This window comes from Artemia franciscana, chromosome 3 (assembly GCF_032884065.1).
Source record: "Artemia franciscana chromosome 3, ASM3288406v1, whole genome shotgun sequence".
NCBI lineage: Eukaryota > Metazoa > Arthropoda > Branchiopoda > Anostraca > Artemiidae > Artemia > Artemia franciscana.
In genome coordinates this window covers 53089451-53109496 of record NC_088865.1, presented here as the reverse complement: position 1 = coordinate 53109496, position 20046 = coordinate 53089451, and the positions used below count along the sequence as shown (strand labels likewise).

Genomic DNA, 20046 nt, shown 5'->3' with positions numbered 1-20046 from the left:
AGAGGTAGCGAAAGATCTAAAGCGGAATTGGCCAGCCAAAACAAAAAAAAAACAAATAGAGGGAGAAATCTCACGAAAAAAAAACTACGGCTAGTAGAAGGAAAACACAAAACCAAACCGACACAAATATCCCGCCTGCATGAGACAATGCGTCGTCAACGCTTATAAAACAAAAATAAAAACTGAAATAATCTAAAATTAAATAAAGCCTAAACCAAGAAATAAAAACAACAAATATCTATATATATTTATAATTGTCAAACTGTGACTGAAAGTCACAGAAGCTAAATAAAGTTGCTTCAGTGAGAACTCTGAAGGGACTGGATAAAATAAATGAAAATGAAATTATTTATCCAGTTGCAAAATCATCCTTCTGCTTGCTACTACTGTGGCAATTTTCCTGTGCCTTGTATTTAATCTAGTCCCTTGGTGATTTTGTAAACCTTTAATTGGTTAATTTTAAGGCCGTGATTAAGTGAACTTGAAAACATCGAGTTTCAAAATTGAAGTTAGGATAGCCTTTTGTCTCAATTCTCTTGAGACAGTTGATTGTCAAAAACCCTTCAAATAGCACTTATTCATTGGCGTAAATAGCAGGTTAATTATACCAGCTTGTTAATCTGGTCTTTAGAGCGATCTGAAACGATTCTTTCTGGCAAAAAACTTGTAAAAGTTTTAGGTAGCTGAAAATATTCCATGGGACTGTTCGAAAACAGGAAAATAGATCGAAAAATGGTTGCAATCATCTTACAGGTTATTGTCTTCTGCTCATGATAGTACCAATTTTTTTCTAAAAGCAATATCCTAGACACTCTAAGATTTCTAAGCAATTAGAGGAAATAGAGCAAAATTCCAGCAAACATTTTGTAGAGTCTTAAAGAAGCTACGGCCTGATATTAAAAGCGGTATCTTCCGCAAATGAATACTTGAGTACTTTTTAAATATAAATTTTCAATTTTAACATGGGATTTTCGAGTTCCATCCATCGATTCACTTAATCACGGCCTTAAAGAAGAATGTCATATATCGGGTCAATATTTAAATTACCCATATCTCTATTTATTGAAATATAAGCAAGAATATATTTTTTTTTCAATTGTCTCCCTAGCCCACTGTGTAAACCCTCTTTTGTTAGAAATGGCCGTGGTATCGTTTAATAGTACGTAATGATCGGGGTGATAGAAAATGGGTTCTGCCAGAGCCGAAATAAAAGTTTAAGGAGACTTGCAAAAATTTAGAGCTTCGTCTACTGAGTTATGGTGCCTAATATGTCGTTCAACAAACTGTTGGTGATTTCGGTGAATATAAAGCTTGCCATGCAAATAACTTTTTTTGTGTTGCAAGAGCAACACTGCTTTTGCTGGTTTTTTTTTTTTTTTTTTTTATTCCTAGAAAGTGGCAAGGGTTTAACCTCTGCGGTTCTTATGGAAAGTTTGCACCTTAGGCCAGATTGATGAATATGACTTTCCATTTTGAAAAGCCTATGTCGGAGAGAACTATCTGAAGTTATGCAGTCAAGCTTTCGTTTCATTAAACCATGTTTCTGCTTTCGAGTGGAAAGCTTTGTTCTAGCAGGCAAGCAGGTAGGCACCAGTTTCAAATTGAAGATGGACTAAAATCTATAAGTGTTAAATATATGCGGCAGTTGCTCGGCCTTACAGCCAATATATCTTCTTTGAGTGATAAATAGAAAAATCTACAGAAATAAAAAAGTGGAATTTTCCCACGGGTCCGAAAGTGCTGCAATCTTTTTTTTTCTACCCATTTCTGTTCGTAATTTCAGCTAAGTTTATCATCTGGTTTTTTGCACTTGGGATTGCAGTAGAGATACGGTATCAGATGTGCCTCTTAAACTTTAAAAGTTCTCTCATTGCAAAAATTAGAGTTTATCCTTCGCTCCTTTCTTAGTGATGACGTTAGAAACTTGGCCTACGACAAAAAAGTCAACTTTTGAACTAAGACAGATAGATTTTTCTTTTTTTCGACGTCAGTCGACAGCTCTTGATAAGCTGATCAAAGTGTAAGTGGTCCATTTTTTGGTGGAAAAATTTCTTCATAAGATATACCAGTGTGAAAGTTTAAAGGGTTGACAACTTCGGTAAAATGTACACACTGAAACCAAAAACAGGTCGATACCAATTTTGCGACATATAGGGGAGGTTTAAGAAACGGTCGACTGTTAGCTCATAATCATCTTAGTAAATGAGGGTTTCGTAACTTTTGCTAGTTGGTGAACCTATTATTTGCTTCCGGTGTATTTGATGGTTAAGATCCTTACAAATTAACAACTTTAGCATTTACTTGAAGCGAGGAAACAAAACCAAGTGTTGTTTTCGCACCACTTTGCTCGGCGAAGCCGAACAAACGGTACTGAAACACCTCACGTTACCCATGCAACATAGATCTAGTTTCGAATTCAATTCGGAAGACTGTGATACTGCATTTAGTTTATTATTATTTCTAACGTATCTATTTTCCATTATCTTCTTTATTAATTTAGCCGAAACACCATTACAAAATAAAATTTTGTTTAGATAAAATAATTCTGAATCACGATGTTTCTGGAAACAGATTATAAAACCCTGTCAACTAATGAAATCACAGCCCTCTTTTCACTGAAATCGGGTGGCACGAGTGAAAACTTAGACATTAGTCGCTGTGTGTTTTCTTTATATTGAGAAAAGCAAGCCGTTATCTCTTTTAGTTAATAAAATGTCAAAAAAATCGTAGCTTTTCATTTTCATCAAATTCAACTCAAAATTTAATGTTTTTATCAAAGCTATTAAGATGTTCAAGAAAAAAAAATCAGAATTCAAATATGTGCTTTGAATTCTGATAGAGAAACAAGAGAAAAGTCAAAAACTCTGAATAGCGGACGTTTCAACAATATCCATGATAAGGTTTGCCAATAAAGGGCTAAGAGGGGCTCCCATCGGGAAACCAAACGCCTGTTTAAAAAATTCATTTAAAACAGAAGTAAAAGGGGTATGCATTGATGAGAGTAGCCAATTTCTGTATCAACATTCAAGCTTGCCAAGGTTACATCCTGTGACAAATCAAAGTGTGTTTGTATTTCATTTTTTAATATATATTCGCAAATTTTTACATTACAATTGGAATACAAGGAAATACCATAAGACTGTAGAAGATCAATTTCTCCTCCAATCCTAAGTTATTTGATTTTTTTAGTGAGGTCAGTGGAAGTTTTTTTAATAAGGTTTTTGAGTTCCTAAAAGTGGATGGAACGCCGCTGAAAATCATTTTCCTAATTTGGACAGGTGATTGGAAAGTTGATACAATGGGGCGAAGCTTGAAACCATTCTTGTGAATTTTAAACAAACCGTGGATTTTGGGCGCAGAACAACCTCTTGGGCAAAACTTATTGTAAAATTGTGGGGTTATATGTAAATTATTTTTCAATGCCTTTAATCATGGCCATCACGTATGGGGGGATGCTTCCTTCCCCAAATGTTTTGGGCACTCGGCAAACAAAAACAAATACACAAAGATTGGCGCGAAGCACTGCGATTTTACTGACTCTGCCAAAGAATTTTTTTTTAAATAAAGACCACAAAAATACTGACACGACATCTACAGAAATCTCGAACTTGGTCGGCTGGTAAGCGCAGCTGTTTCACCGACTCTTGCCATGATTTTACAGATGGTGCCGCAAATAAAGAAAATGGAAATAGAGACATGACTATATGGAAATACAATATGGAACATGAAAATGGAAATAGAGGCGCTATATGCAGCAGTCTTGCCGACTCGTGCAGTGAACTTGCGTATCATATTAAAAAAAACATTGTGCTAATTATTGATAAAAAAAACAGTCGGTAAAAATGACCAGCCAGTCTGCAAAATTCCTCGCTCCCCCTCCCCTTTATTTTGGCTATATACGACCCTAACTCTTATTTAGTTCTTGTTGCCTTCATGTATTTGTCGGTGGGGTTAAAATAGAGTTTTTTGCAAGTGGTGCTAACTGAAATAATGGCTTTTGTTTTCTGTTCGTAATCACAACTGTCTATTATTATAATTGTGTGGCCTTTCTTAGCTCTAGTGATAATGAGGTCTTAATCCTTTTTTAATTGAGAAAATATTTTAATGTCATTTTATTCGTTTTCATTTTCAATTTTGCTTCTTTTAAAAGTATTCAGTTGTTTTACAATCCCAGCTCTAAGATCTTGTGGAGCCTGTATTTTATCTTCAAAAGCCATAATACCTGCTTCTACCTTAGAAGCTATTTTTAGTATAAAACCGATGTTGGAAAACATAATTTAGACCCTATTGACAAAATTGATTCCTGTTGATTAGTCAGAGGTTCTGATGAAACATTTTTAATAGCAGGACCTTGACAAAATCGAGGATAGAAAATACTGGAGTCCTTGACTACTCAAATAAAAATCTATTGAATTTATCAACTAACCGATTCTTTGAAAGGTGGAAATCATGGTGAAAAGACTGAACAGTCATTTCCTAAACTCTGAGAATAAAATCAAATGGAATATTTATATTGGAACCATTTGAAATCAGTAGATTACAAAGAGCTATTGATCCTTGCCCAGCACCATGGTGTAACGGTGTCCTATCGAATTCATCGGAAATATTTATGGATCAATAGCTGTTTGTAAGCTACTGATTTCAAATTGTTCCAACATAAATGCTATCGATGAAATCGAAAGAACACCACTACACTAGGCTGTTAGGCAAGGATTAATGGCTGTTTGTAAGCTACCGATTTCAAATGGTGCCAATATAAACGCTAAGGCTGTAGTCAGAATGACACCGTTACACATTGCTGCTAAGCAAGGATCAATAGCTGTTTGTAAGCTACAGATTGCAAAAGGTGCCAATATAAATGCCTCCGATTGCTATAATAGAACACCCTTAATGTTAGCAACGTGTAAAAAACATGTTGCCTTACCTTAGCTGAATATTTTGTTAAAAATAACGCAGTTGCATTCAAGTGTTCATTTGGTGTTCACAATAGTGAAAAAGATATATAACTCTCAACGCTAACTTGGTTAGTAAAACAGTGGACTTTAGGAATGGCACTAACTAGGAATTGGTTTTGGAAAATATATAGTAAAATATTAGTCTTTATAGTTTTTTTAAAGTCTTTGTAAAGACTATGTCTTTAAAAAGACTAACGCGCTGAAATGAATTTGCCGCAGTTTGATAAGAAAAGATGCAACCCATGTCCAAGTATGTTATAATGTTAAAGGTAATTTTGAAGCCATGATATTTTGGTTGTTTGTGGCGATTTTAATGCGAAAGTGGGTTGCCACCAGGACTATGTGCCAACGGTGATTGGTTGTCATGGAATTGGTGAAATCAGTAAAAATAGCATGAGACTGATTGATTATTGTGTCACTTAAGACATGATTGTAGGAGGTATGTGGTATCCCAATAAGACTATCCACAAATAGACGTGGAAATCACCTGATGGTACCACACGAAACTAAATCGGCCATATACTTATCAGCAAGCAAAGAAGAAGGTCCCTTGAAGATGTCAAAGCTTGCCGCGGTGCCAATTGCTTCTCTGACAATCAACTAGTTATATCCACATGCAAAATTAAGTTAAAGGCGGTGAAAAATTGAAAGTTACGGTTAATATATTTGATATACAGAAGTTCCCTGACAGGACTATTCGTCAAAAATATAATCTTGCACTAGAAAATAGGTTCGCAGCTTTGAGCCTCGATGTCTCCGACGAAACAAGTGCAGAAGGTCTATCAGAACTTTTCTTTAATGTCTAAAATTCACAAGAGAACTTTAGCTTGTTTTTCTGAAGTTATTTGTCAATAAAAATTAATGGGATGTTGAAAAAACATTTTTAGAAGTATTTAATGTTGCGAAAAATATGCGTTGCAAAATGAAGCATAAAAATAAAGCTGGAACTCTTAGAAAATTTAAATTAGTAGATTTTTGGACACACTTGGAAGAAAAGTGAAGGTTTTCATGCATAGAAAAGCTTACATTCAATTGCTTAAAGAGCAAAAAACTGGTAATTTTAAAAATATTTGTATATATTTTTAAAAGGGATTAAAACAATTCAAAAACCTTAAAAAAAGAAAACCAAAATATTCATGTATAGTAGAAATCGTTTTTAGAAGTCAGACTTGGTTCAATGACCAAATATCTTTAAAAAAACTTCAGTATGAAAAGGTTTTAAATTGTGTAAAGAGCACCTGTATAATGTTGTTTTATATTTTCATAGAAAAAAGAAAACATTACACTAAATTTGTTTTTAGTTTAGTTCCTAGCTCAGGATCTTTAAGGTTATTATGTAAATAGCAAAAACATTTATGTTGTCTGAGCAATAATTTGAATTTGTTATTCCCGATAAGAAAAAATACTTGAATTTTTTTTTCTTTAGAAGAATTTTTGTGTTAGGTTTATTAACTTGATAGTAAAGAACAAATTCTAATCCGTTGTAACTGAGAAATTAAAATAAAATGCAACTTGTGATAGTTCCTTCGAGAAGCTCGTCGTTACACTGTGCTGCCTACATAGGAAATTTAGCTTTTTGTAAGCAGTTTATTTCAAATGGTGCCAACGTAAATACCGTGGACAATTCTTTTCGAACACCATTACACTATGCTGCTTACCAAGGAAATTTAGCTGTTTGTAAGCAGCTAATTTTAAATGGTGCCAACGTAAATACCGTGGACAATTCTTTTCGAACACCATTACACTATGCTGCTTACCAAGGAAATTTAGCTGTTTGTAAGCAGCTAATTTTAAATGGTGCCAACGTAAATACCTTAGACGATTTGCATCTAACACCGTTACACTTGCTGCTTGCTGCTGATCAGGGATTAGTATCTGTCATTGACCATCTTATTACAAATGGCGCCAACGAAGATATCTTTGACAGTTCAAATCCAACATTTACTGTCGAGATATTAATAAATAGTTTCGATAAATTCGATAGGACACCGTTATACCATGCTGCTGGGCAAGGATCAACAGCTGTTTGTAAGCTGCTGATTTCAAATGGTTCCAATTTAAATACTATCGATAAAAACGAAAGGACACCGTTACACTATGCTGTTAGACAAGGGTTACTAGATGTTTGTATGCTATTGATTTCAAATGGTGCCAATATAAACGCTAGCGATTTTTTCAATATGACACCGTTACATCATGCTGCTAGGCATGGATTAATAGCTGTTTGTAAGCTACTGATTTCAAATGGTGCCAATATAAACGCTATCGATTTTTTCAATATGATACCGTTGCATCATGCTGCTAGGCAAGGATTAATAGCTGTTTGTAAGCTACTGATTTCAAATGGTGCCAACTTAAATGCCTCCGATTGTTATAATAGAACATCCTTAATGCTAGCAACGTTTAAAAAACATGTCGCCTTAACTGAATATTTTGTTGAAAATAACGCAGCTGCATTCGAGTGTTCATTCAGTGTTCACAATAGTGAAAAAGATATGTATCTTTCAACGCTAACTTGGTTAGTAAAACAGTGGACTTTAGAATTGGCACTAACTAGGAATTGGTTTTGGACCCTATGTAGCCTTGTCTTTAAAAAGACTAACACACTGAAATCAATTTGCCGAAATTTGATAAGAAAAGATGTCCAAGTATGTTATAATTTTGAAGATTTTAATATTCCTGAAGTTTTGAAAAATTACTTAAATTTTAAGGAGGAACTTCGAATTTTGTTTGGTGAAAAAATATTATCTGTATGGAAAAGAAGAAAAGGGTAGTATCGCATCTCCTTCTAAGATGAAAAGTGAAAAACACCGTAAAAGTGAAAAAAAAACCAGATCAGTAGCCTTTCTCCCCGTTTGTTTTAGATTTTGACCGCCATGACTTGTATTTTAATGTTGTTTTTACATCAAGACAAATGTTTAAAAGAGGCTAAAGCAGTAAGAGTATTCATAATTTTAGCTAATTTTAAAAGGGGAAATTTATAACGAAATTTACACAGGGGCTTGCCATTTTTAATATATTTGAACCAAAATCTTGTTTGATTATTAATGACTTAGCAGAATCCATTGAGGAATGGTCTCAAGAGATGCTACAATTATTCAATATCCGTTCTCTTCATGAACAGATTTCTGTAACCCTGGTTCTGTTAAATCTCTTTCATCAGCGTAAATGTTGAGGACACTTGCTTGCAATTGTACTTACTATATCATCTAAACGGCTCTTCGTGATTCAAGTTTCCTACTATCGGCATGTAATCATGCCGAGTTCTACTCGGCAGGTACAGAGTTCATTTCAACTCTCGGCACGTAGCCAGGCTAAAAATAAACCCTATGGCTATAGTTTACTGGGTATCAATCAGAACACACCCGAGGACTTGCGTGCAGTCACTGATATATTAAAAATGAAATTACCGTAAATCTTTCAGTGAACAAAAAAAAAGTCATATGTTGCCATCATGACAATGGGAGGGGGTATGAAAGTGGGGAGGGTTTTGAGGTTTTGTTTTGAACCTGAAGATGTTTATAACACTATTCTGAACACGAGATTTCAACTGCGCAACTTCTTTACTTGATCCAGAAACAATTTCCACCAATCTTTTTACATTGTTTTCCGATGCTTTGATATTAGATATTAATGATTCCAAGTGGCAGTATTTCCTGTAACTGTGTACAAAATCAAACTAATATTTTCTGCCAAAGACATTGTAGAAAACTCATCACCTTGACTTGTTGCCGTAAATGCAGACAAGTTTAGAGATTCTTCCATTTTTTTTCCTTTTTGTCTTCCCCATACTTATAAAAATTATAAAAAATAAAATATCAAAGTTGGACTTGCGGCAATAAAATTGTTCACGGCTAGTGTTACTATCCAACTTGACCAATTCATTCCACTTGTAATAGGTCCTGGCGCGAAGAGATTTTACTCCGCTGAAATATTCACATGTTTAGTAATTTCTGGAAGCTAGTTACGCATTGATTACCAGAAAATTTTTATTCTTAAATACAGAATAATAAAAGTCTAAATATTTCAGCTTCACATATGCAAACCTTTATCAACGAAAAAAAAATAAGATTATATAACACAAAAATAGAGAGGGAAGCACAAACGCAGTACAAAAAAAGGCAAAACGAAAAAAATCACATCTGTCATCAAATTATCATATCGCATTTGTTTAAAAACCACAACTGATGATTGTAAGATGTGAGTTTTTCTCATTTTTATTTATTTTCTAGTGTTTGTGCTTTCTTCTTATCTTTTCTTGTTAATTTCTGGTATTGTTAACTGCTCAGTCGTTATTATTTTTTTTTCATTGATAAAGGCTTCTGGATGGGAAGCCAAAATATTCGAAGTCGTATCTCTTTTTCTAGTTTGCAGAAACATTTCTGGTATTGTTAACTGCTCAGTCTTCATTATTCTTTTTTCATTGATTAAGCCTTCTGGATGTGAAGCCGAAATATTCGAAGTCGTATCTCTTTTTCTAGTTTCCAGAAATAGTTCGGCATGATAGCAAGAATGTTGCAGCCTTGCCTTGGTTGCAAAAAAACTCCCTTTATAAAAAAATGGTCGCTAAAAAATCCCTTTTCAGACGTACACTAGTACGTCATTCTGTCTAATATTTAGAAAAATATATTTTTTTTTATACTCTACGTTCAAACATTAAAGTACCAAGGAGATCAAAATAAAAACATGTTCTGCCACACTGATATTAGGTCTATTCATACCTGAAATCTGCGATCCTCTAAGATCTTTCTTTTGGTTGTTTAGAAATTATAAAACTTTTTATGTCAGTGCCACATTTTCGTCGTTGTTGCCGTGTTAAACCGTAAAAATAAATAAGCACAATATATTAGTTAAATTTGACAGATTGTTAAATTTAACAATCTGTTAATTACCAGAGATAACAACATTCAAAGGAAAGCTGTACCTTCTTATGCCGTTTGGTTCTATGTGTCTTTAGTTTTTTACAAATCCCCCTCCTTTTTTTAATTGGGCACTCGCTACTACTAAAAACTACATAACTGCACATAAAAGTATCTTTCTTTAAAAAATGAGCACCGAATTTATCCCAATTTTTAAGATATATATAGTTGAGTCAGTATCTATTTAGCCAACCCAGAATATCACACTTAATTTTCAATGTCCTTAGTACATTAAGAGATGATATGATGGTTTCGCCCATAGGTTTCAGGCCAAATGACGTTAGGCTTATCAGTAACAATATCAACAAGTGATTCTTCAGGGCTTTCTGCTTAGCTGTGGTATAGACCAACGAGTTCGTTACTGGGACCTAAGCGGTTCAACACAATCCTATGTTCTTATTCCGAATAAGGATGATGCGACTAATCAAGTTACTCGCATTTACAGGTAAATTTCCGTTCTATCCCGGTCGACAATGCTGCAAAGTCTCCTAACTGTATCTCACAAGTGAAAACGAATCCCTAGATCCTGAAATTTATCTTATTTTTCTGAAGTTAAAATTGAAGATTTTCATGCATAAAAAAGCTTACTTTCAGTTGCTTAAAGAGCGAAAAACTGGTAATTGTAAAAATATTTGTACATATTTTTACAAAGGATTGCAACAATTCAAAAACCTTAAAAAAAGAAAACCAAAATATTCATGTGTAGTAGAAATCATATTTAGAAGTCAGACTTGGTTCAATGGCCAAATATCTTTAAAAAGACTTCATTTTGAAAAGGTTTTAAATTGCATAAAGAGCATCTGTACAATGTCGTTTTATATTTCCAAAGGAAAAAGAAAACCTCACACTAAATTTATTTTTAGTTTAGTTCTCATCTCAGAATCTCTAAGGTTATTATGTAAATAGTAAAAATATTGATGGTCTCTGAGCAATAATTTGAACTTTTTACTCCTGATAAGAGAAATACCTTAACTTTTTTTAAAAGAATTTTTGTCTTAGGTTTTATTAACTTGATAGTAATGAACAATTTCTAGTCTGTTGTAACTGAGAAATTAAAATAAATGCGACTTGAGATAGTTCCTTCAAGAAGCTCATCGTTACACTCTGGTGCCTACGAGCGAAAATTAGCTGTTTAAAAGTAGCTTATTTCATATGTTGCCAACGTAAATACCTTGGATAATTCTAATCAAACACCATTACACTATGCTGCTGACCGAGGAAATTTACCTGTTTGTAAGCAGCTTATTTCAAATAGTGCCAACGTAAATTACCTTAGACAATCCTAATCGATCACCGTTATACTATGGTGCTGACAAAGGAAATTTACCTAATTGTAATCAGCTTATTTCAAATGGTGCCAACGTAAATACCTTAGACAATTCTATTCGAACACCATTACACTATGCTGTTGACCAAGGAAAATTAGCTGTTCGTAAGCAACTTATTTCAAATGGTGTCAACGTAAGTACCTTAGACGATTCTAATCGAACCCTATTGCACTATGCTGACCGAGGAAATTTAGCGGTTTATGAGCAGCTTATTTCAAATGGTGCCAACGTAAATACTTTAGACAGTTTTAATCCAACACCATTACACTATGCAGCTGAGGAATTAATAAATACTTTCGATGAATTCGATAGGACACCGTTACACCATGCTGCTAGGCAAGGATCAATAGCTGTTTGTAAGCTACTGATTTCAAATGGTTCCAACGATTCTAATCGAACACCATTACACTATACTGCTATGTTTGTAAGCAGCTTATTTTAAATGGTGACAACGTAAATACCTTAGACGAATTGAATCAAACACCGTTGCACCTGCTGCTTGCTGCTGATCAGGGAAAATTAGCTGTTTATGAGCAGCATATTTTAAATAGTCACAGTGTAAATACCTTAATTGGACACTATTCCATGATGCTACTGAGGGATTAATAAATATTTTCGATGAATTCGATAGGACACCGTTACCCCATGCTGCTAGGTAAGGATCAATAGCTGTTTGTAAGCTACTCATTTCAAATTGTTCCAACATAAATGCTATCGATTAAATCGAAAGGACACCGTTACACTAGGCTGCTAGGAAAGGATTAATAGCTGTTTGTATGCTACTGATTTCAACTGGTGCCAATATAAACACTATCGATTTATTTTTAAAGACACTGTTACCCCATTCTGCTAGGCAAGGATTAATAGCTATTTGTAAGCTACTGATTTCAAATGGTGCCAATATAAACGCTATCGATTTTTTCAATATGATACCGTTACATCATGCTGCTAGGCAAGGATTAATAGCTGTTTGTAAGCTACTGATTTCAAATGGTACCAATATAAACGCTATCGATTTTTTCAATATGATACCGTTACATCATGCTGCTAGGCAAGGATTAATAGCTGTTTGTAAGCTACTGATTTCAAATGGTGCCAATATAAACGCTAAGGCTGTATTCAATATGACACCCTTAAACCTTGCTGCTAGGCACGGATAAATAGCTGTTTGTAAGTTACTTATTTCAAATGGTACCAATATAAGCGATATGGATGTACTCGATAGGACACCGTTACACCATGCTATATCTTTATACATACCGTATCTTTCAACGCTAACTTGATTAGTAAAACAGTCGACTTTAGAAGTGGCAATAACTAGGAATTGGTTTTGGAAAATATGTAGCCTTGTCTTTAAAAAGACTAACACGCTGAAATCAATTTGCCGCAATTTGATAAGAAAAGATTCAACCCATGTCCAAGTATGTTATAATTTTGAAGATTTTAATATTCCTGAAGTTTTGAAAAATTACTTAAATTTGAAGGAGGAACTTCGAATTCTGTTTGGTGAAAAAATATTATCTGTAAGGAAAAGAAGAAAAGGGTAGTATCGTATCTCCTAAAGTGAAAATTGAAAAAAATAGTAAAAGTGAAAAAAAAAGCCAGATCAGTAGCCGTTCTCCTCGTTTGTATTAGATTTTGACCGCCATGACTTGTATTTTAATGTTGTTTTTACATCCGGACAAATGTTTAAGAGGCTAAAGCAGTAGCAGTATTCATAATTCTGGCTAATTTTAAAAAGGGAAGTTTATAACAAAATTTATGCAAGGGCTTGACATTTTTAATATTTTTGAACCAAAATCTTGTTTGATTATTGATAACTTAGCTGAATCCATTGAGGAATGGTCTCAGGAGATGCTAGAATTATTCACTATCCGTTCTCATCATGAACAGATTTCTGTAACCCTGGTTCTGTTAAATCTCTTTCATCAGAGTAAATGCTGAAGACATTTGCTTTAAATTATACTTACTATATCCTCTACACGGCTATTCGTGATTCAAGTTTCCTCATAACTTTAAACAGACAAATGTACTCTGTTGAACCGAAATTTCTACTCTCGGCATGTAATCAGGCTACAAATAAACCCTATGGCTATATTTTACTGGATATAAATCAGGACAAACCCGAGGATTTACGTGCAGTCACTGATATATTGACAATGAATTTACCGTAAATCTACCAGCGAACAATAAAAAAAAGTCGCTTGTTGCCGTCATGACAACTGAAGAGGTTTTGAAAGTGGGGAGAGTTATGAGGTTTGGTTTTGAACCTGAAGATGTTTATAACACTAATCTGAACACGAGGTTTCACCTGTGCAACTTCTTATGCGCAACTAGTTTGTAATGATTCCAAGTGGCAGTATTTTCTGTAACTGTGTCCAAAATCACACTAATATTTTCTGCCAAAGACATTATAGAAGGCTCATCACCTTGACTTGTTGCCGTAAATGCAGACAAGTTTAGACATTCTTCCATTTTTTTTCCTTGTTGTCTTCCCCATACTTATGAAATTTATGAAAAATAAAATATCAAAGTTTGACTCACGGCAATAAAATTATTCACGGCTAGTGTTAACTATTCAACTTGACCAATTCATTCCACTTGTAATAAGTCTTGGCGCGAAGAGATTTTACTCGGCTGAATGCATTCACGTGTTTAGCAATTTCTAGAAGCTAAATATGCATTGATTACCAGAAAAATTTTATTTTTAAATTTTTAATAATAAAAGTCGAAAAAAAGTATCAACGAAAAAAAAACAAGATTATATAACACAAAAATAGAGAGAGAAGCACAAAAGCAGTACAACAAAAGACAAAGCGAAAAAAAAATCACATTTATCATCAAATTGTCATATCGTATTTGTTTTAAAACAACTGATATTTATCAGATGTGAGTTTTTCTCATTTTTATTTATTTTTAGTGTGCTTTTTTCTTATCTTTTCTTGTTAATTTCTGGTATTGTTAACTGCTCAGTCTTTATTATTCTTTTTTCATTAATAAAGCCTTCTGGATGTGAAGCCAAAATATTCGAAGTCGTATCTCTTTTTCTAGTTTCCAGAAATAGTTCGGTATAATAGCAAAAATGTTGCAACCTTGCCTTGGATGCAAAAAAAAACTTTCTTTGTAAGAAAATGGTCGTTAAAAAATCTTTTTTCAGTTTTTCCTCTCCCGTATCTTATATACCATGTGACATAAATCCTTTAGAGTTGCTATATCTGTTAGACACTAGTGCGCCGTTGTCTAATATTTAGAATAATATAATTCTTTTTTGTATACTCTATGTTTAAATATTAAAGGACCGAGGAGATGAAAATAAAAACATGTTCTGCCAGACTCATATTAAGTCTGTTCATACCTGAAATCTGCGATCCTTTAAGATCTTTTGGTTGTTTAGAAATTATAGGACTTTTTAGGTCAGTGCCACATTTTCGTCGTTGTTTCCATGTTGAACCGTAAAAATAAATAAGCACAATGAATTAGTTAAATTTGAAAATCGGTTAATTACTAAAACATAACTAAATTCAAAGGAAAGTTGTGCCTTCTTATGCAGTTTGGTTCATAAGCGAAAACAAATCCCTAGATCCTGAAATCTAAAACATATGGAATCTATCTATTTAATTACAATACTAGATGACAGGGTTGCTACTCCTACTGGATTAAATGTACAATTTTCATCAGCAGACAAGTATTGTCAGAAGGAGTTAAAGTATAAAGGACGACATTAAAACTTAAAATGGACAGAAAATATCTTACATATGAGGGACATCGCCAAACTACTCTAATACTAAACTTTGCTTTCTGATCATATTTCAAAACGTTTTTTAAAAAAATTTTGTGCTTAAGGCAAAAACGAAACAAGTCTCTCCATTTTCAAAGCAATGCGATAAAAAGAAATAAATTTTGTTTTGCACATTTCTCTTATGATTACCCCTTCAATCCTTGTTCTCTTAGTGGTAAACTTTATTGTTTTATAACAACCTTTCAAGAATAAGGGCTCATTTAGGTATATTTGATTTAAACGGTACAAGAAAATTTCATATATTTTGGAAATAAAAAGACGATGCTTTTGACATTGCTCTCTTCCAACACTGTAGTGCCAAACTAGCATGTCTCTTTCAACTCTTCTTTCGCTCCGGGTCTTTCCCATGGTGAGTGGAAGTCCGCCCATGTCACCCCTCTTCCCCAGCCACATAGTGACCCTGCCTGCATTGGCTCATATAGTCCGAAATTTCTCCTTTGTTGCATTGGTAAGGACTGTGAAGGCATTTCTAATAAAATCCTTTAAATACACCATGAGTCGAATAACCTATATAATAATAAGCTGTGATAAGCAGTATTGGTCCCACTGGAAATGATGACCACATGACTTCCTGAATACTCAGCATCAGAAGTAGGTTGAACTTCTGACCCAAGGGTGCAATATTAGGGATCTATCTTACGCTACCGCTAATGCTTTCGATAGAGTCTGGCGCAAGGACCTTTTGAAAAAATTCCAAACGTATCGAATTTGTGGTAGTCAACTTTAGGTTGTTGGGAGTTTCTTAAAGCTTCGTATTGTTCGTATAATTTTGTATGAGTTTACTTCCACTGATCGTCTAGTAAAGGCTGGGGTTCCTCAGTGTAGTATCCAAGGACGTATATCATTCTTGGCCTATACCGACAAAGGACAGAATCTTATTAAGCCTCAACACCATTGTGCTAACCGTTTCACAGTCAATGCAACTAACGTTAAAGATAGTGATTTGTAGAGGCTCACTATCTATCTATCTCTTGGTAATAGGGTATATTTTCCATCTCCTGGAAATAGAAAAGTGGTTCATAAGCCTGGATAGTCAACTTTAATTCATCAGAGACTAAAAAGCTACTGAGGTCCATTGATCAAGGGTCACGCATCGATGTCTTAATATGATTTTCAAAGTAATAACTATCAAGAGAGTTGACAAACTTCGTCTTTTGGGAAATTATCTCACCTCAGACCTTCCGTGTCACCCACATCCGGATCCTCTGCGAGAAAGATGGGCATGATTCTTCGTTCTAGAGCTTGTTACTATCCAACCCGATTATCTCCCTTCACAAGTTTTGCATTAAGCCTAATACCAATAGTTGGCCATTTGTTTAAGGAGCTTCTAAAAATATTACTGGCAACACTCCAAAGCATCTAAAAATTCCAAGGAGCAACAATTATGGAGTCATGAATTGAGTTTTTGAGTAAAAAGAAAATGAATAGTATCCAGATTCAGTAAAAAATGAAAATTCGGTAAATTTATCAAATGGTTCCTTGGCAATGCTTTCCTTACGTCTTTGACAATTTTAGCTCAGGTCTTCAGCCATTTATAACTGACGATCAACTTAAGTTGCAATATTTATACCCAACAATACACCTATGCTAGAACCAAAGCCTATTGAAAGATAGGCATCGAATAGTAAAACAAACCGTAGTCTACACTCCTGTGTGAGGATCGGAGAAAGGTTGTCCCTCTCCAACAAAATATTTTAATTCCTATTGCCATTCAGCCCTTCCAGAGAAAAATCTGTCCCTGACATTCTAAAGTCAATTTTTCAGTAGCGAGACATAAAAGCAGGGATTTACTAAGAGCACAACTTTGGAAAAGCTCATTATAGCTTGTCCTATAATGAAAATATAGGAAAATTTCACTATATTTGAATGAAATTCAAACATAAAGAAAGGGGTACCACCTCCCCCTTGAATCAGAGTCCTTTTCCATCTGCACGCGTGAAATAGTACAATATCATTTCTTCTTCACATATTCAACTTTCACTCTAAAATGTATTTATACCACAAAAATACTTTGGGCCAGCCTCACGTGATATTTGATTTACATCTTTGATGCATAAGCACTGAATAAATTGGTTTTTACTTGCCAACACTGTCAGTCAATGTATACATAAAAAAAAGTAGTCGATGCTTCCTTTTTTTCTGATAAATTTATATTTTGCTTACACACTTCTGCTGCTGACAAGCCTACAAACTTCGAAGGGAAAATGACGTCATCGTGCTTATAATTCTGTATATCGCCTAAGATTCACCTACAAGGATCTGCAAGATGCAGCTAGACAACATTATAGTAAAATATTGTGCTGGCATGTTAATAAATTGATAGGGAGCAGTCAATCCGGACTTGTCCCAGTTAAAGATAGGAACGAGGTCATAAGTAGCGATAAGTAAAGAGCTAAAGAGAGACGGGCCGACGATTTTGAGAATGTTCTAAACCAAGATACAGTTGCAGGAAAAGATATAGAGTAAAATGAAAAAGTTTGTGATACCTTGGATTTGAAGCAAGATTTGTTTTGTGAGGAAGAATTAGTGACAGTACTAAAAGGATCTAAAAAAATAAGGCTCTAGGTGCTGATAGTGTGGTAAATGAGGTTCTTAAATATGGTGGCTCCGAGGTTAGAAATGAGTTATAAAAGATTATGAATATGATTTTTGAAAAGGGGAAGCACCTAACAATTTTAGAAAAACCCTAATTTCTTGTATAAGAAAGGTGATAAGAGTGAGTCTCGTAATTATTGAGGCATTAGTCTGGTCTCTGTAGGTAGCAAATTACTTAGTAATATGATACTTCTTGGACTGAGAGATGTTCTAGAAAAGGTCGAGGATGAGTCGACCAAATTTTTACTCTTAGGTTAATAATTGTGAAATTATTTAGTTTTCAAACGCCTTTGGTCTTCAGTTTTATATATTATGAGCAAGTGTTTGAATCTGTGGATAGAAGAGCATTAGCAAATGTATTATCCTTATATAGTATACCAGACAAATACTTTAAAGTGATAACGGGCTATGTACGAGAATAATACTGCGGCGGTTAAGGTAGGAAATGAGGTTAGCAGCTGGTTTTGTATTAAATCAGGAGTTCAGCAGGGTATGTTCTATCCCCCTTTATACGGATCTTTTTGATGGACTTTGTCTTAAGGAGCACAGGGAAGGCAATGGGAGACCGTGGAATCAAATGGGGATAAGAAAAACTCTCCTGGACTTAGATTATCCTGATGATTTAAGCATCCTAGATGAAAGTGTGAGCAAAATGAAAGAACTTTTAGAGGTTTTGCGAGTTCAGTGTGCTAGAATAGGTTTGAAAATGTTAAGAAGACTAAGTCACTGAGACTAGGAATAAGTGAAGATGAAAAGGTGAAGTTGGGTAACAAAATTTGATCAGGTGGGAAGCTTCACTTACCTTGGTAGTATTTTTAGTAATGACAGTGGGAGCAACGAAGTTGTTAAAAGTAGAATAGCCATGGCTCAGGGTGTTTTTACACAATTGAAAAAAAGTTTGGAAGAACAGGAAGATAAGTCTGCAAACCAAGATTAGAATATTGGAAGCTAAAGTGATGGCATTAGTCAAATATGGCTATGAAGCATAGGCACTCCGAAAAGAGGATGAAGATTTACTAGATGTTTTCCAGAGAAATTGCCCACGGGTTGTTCTGGGTACCTGGCTGACTGATGCTATGTCAAACAGTAGGCTGTACTATAAGTGTGGTTCAATTACGCTTTCTAGGGCTATAATGAAAAAAGGTTGAGATGGTTATGGAAAGTTCTGCGGATGACAGATTGCCGAAGATTGTCCTTTTTCAGCCGACCGTCTAGGGCTAAACAGAAATCAGATCGTCCTCGTTTGGGATGGGAGGAGGCCATAAAGAAAGATTTGAAGGAAATGGGAGCTTCTTGGGAGGAGGTAAAGAGGGAGACTCTGAATAGTTTGGGACGGAGGAGGAGCGTGCGTAGCTTTGTTGGCATCAGGCGGCTTGGTGCTGCGGTGAGTTGTTAGCAGTAGTATTCACCTACAATTCTGGCCTTGCCCCCTTAATATATCTACTTTAATTCTATTTTCATTAACTAGCAGAATTCTTATACGTATTGAAATTTAAAAGAAAAAGCGAATTACAATGGTTAGGCCTGACATTGTTGAAAAAAATGTGAAAATTTGGAAGACTTCGGCTGTCCAATCCCAAAACAGTGCATCCGCGTTTTCCAAAACTTTAGAGGAGCAGCCTCGACGATTTTGCACGAAGGTTGGACAAACTGCGCTGTACTTACTGCGCTTCAGAAAACGTGTAAATGCACAGTACTTCCCGATCAGCTTTTCAGGATTGCGAAAAGCTATTTGAGTCAGATACACTTTTAAGATGAAGTGTCGATCTAGGCAACAATAGGAGATAGGGTAACTCCGTATATGCAAATCGATTCAGCACAAAAAGTCACCTTTATAACTATTCTTAACTCAAAATAGAGGAAAGGTGCAGATATACCATTTAGGGATTTGACAGCCAATCTGGGCTCAATATTTTCTACAAAATTGTTGAAGATATGAGTAAAGTGAAAGTTGCACTCTAGTGCTAAAGCACTCTGTTAGTTTTAAGTTTTTCTTGCAGAATAAGTAAAAACCAGTTCAAAGTTTAGATTTTTGTCCAATCCGAGGTGAATGAACCTACAGTCTTGCTGCATTAGTTCTACGTAAAAAAAGATACACAACTCTATAAACCTGTACCATAACATGGCAATGGGAAGTTACGATAAAATACTGACTGTTAACGAAATCGTCTAAGCCCTAGTTTGATTTGATTTTTTGCGGACAAAACGTCAAATATACCAGCCAATAGAATCTTTTCTTATGCCTAAAAAAATATGAATTTCATTGGTTTAATAACTTTTCGGTTCATGCGCAAAACGCCCAATGCGCATTCAACCTTATTTGGATTTTTTCCATGGTTGCTGGGTTTTTTACTCGCTATTTACTTACCTTTTTCAGTGGGAAGCTGGTTGACGGCACTCGTGTCGCGCAAGAATTTAGCAGTAAACCCCGAGCCGCGCCCCTCCTGCAA

General features: G+C 34.8%; 1 protein-coding gene across 1 annotated transcript; it reads left to right on the top strand.

Annotated features, from left to right (window-relative positions):
• The first annotated feature begins 6460 nt into the window (after window positions 1–6460).
• LOC136025563 (putative ankyrin repeat protein RF_0381) lies at window positions 6461–11644 on the top strand. The gene is made up of 2 exons (XM_065701591.1): window positions 6461–7532; window positions 11151–11644. Exons 1-2 carry the CDS (start codon window positions 6461–6463, stop codon window positions 11642–11644), a joined length of 1566 nt encoding a protein of 521 aa, XP_065557663.1.
• The last annotated feature ends 8402 nt before the right edge of the window (window positions 11645–20046 follow it).

Excerpts from the sequence above, each read along its gene's own strand:
- LOC136025563 (XM_065701591.1), top strand. The coding sequence starts at position 6,461 with ATGCAACTTGTGATAGTTCCTTCGAGAAGCTCGTCGTTACACTGTGCT. Across the intron at positions 7,533-11,150 it reads GAATTGGTTTTGGACCCTAT|ACAATCCTAATCGATCACCG; the intron begins GTAGCCTTGTCT and ends AAATTACCTTAG.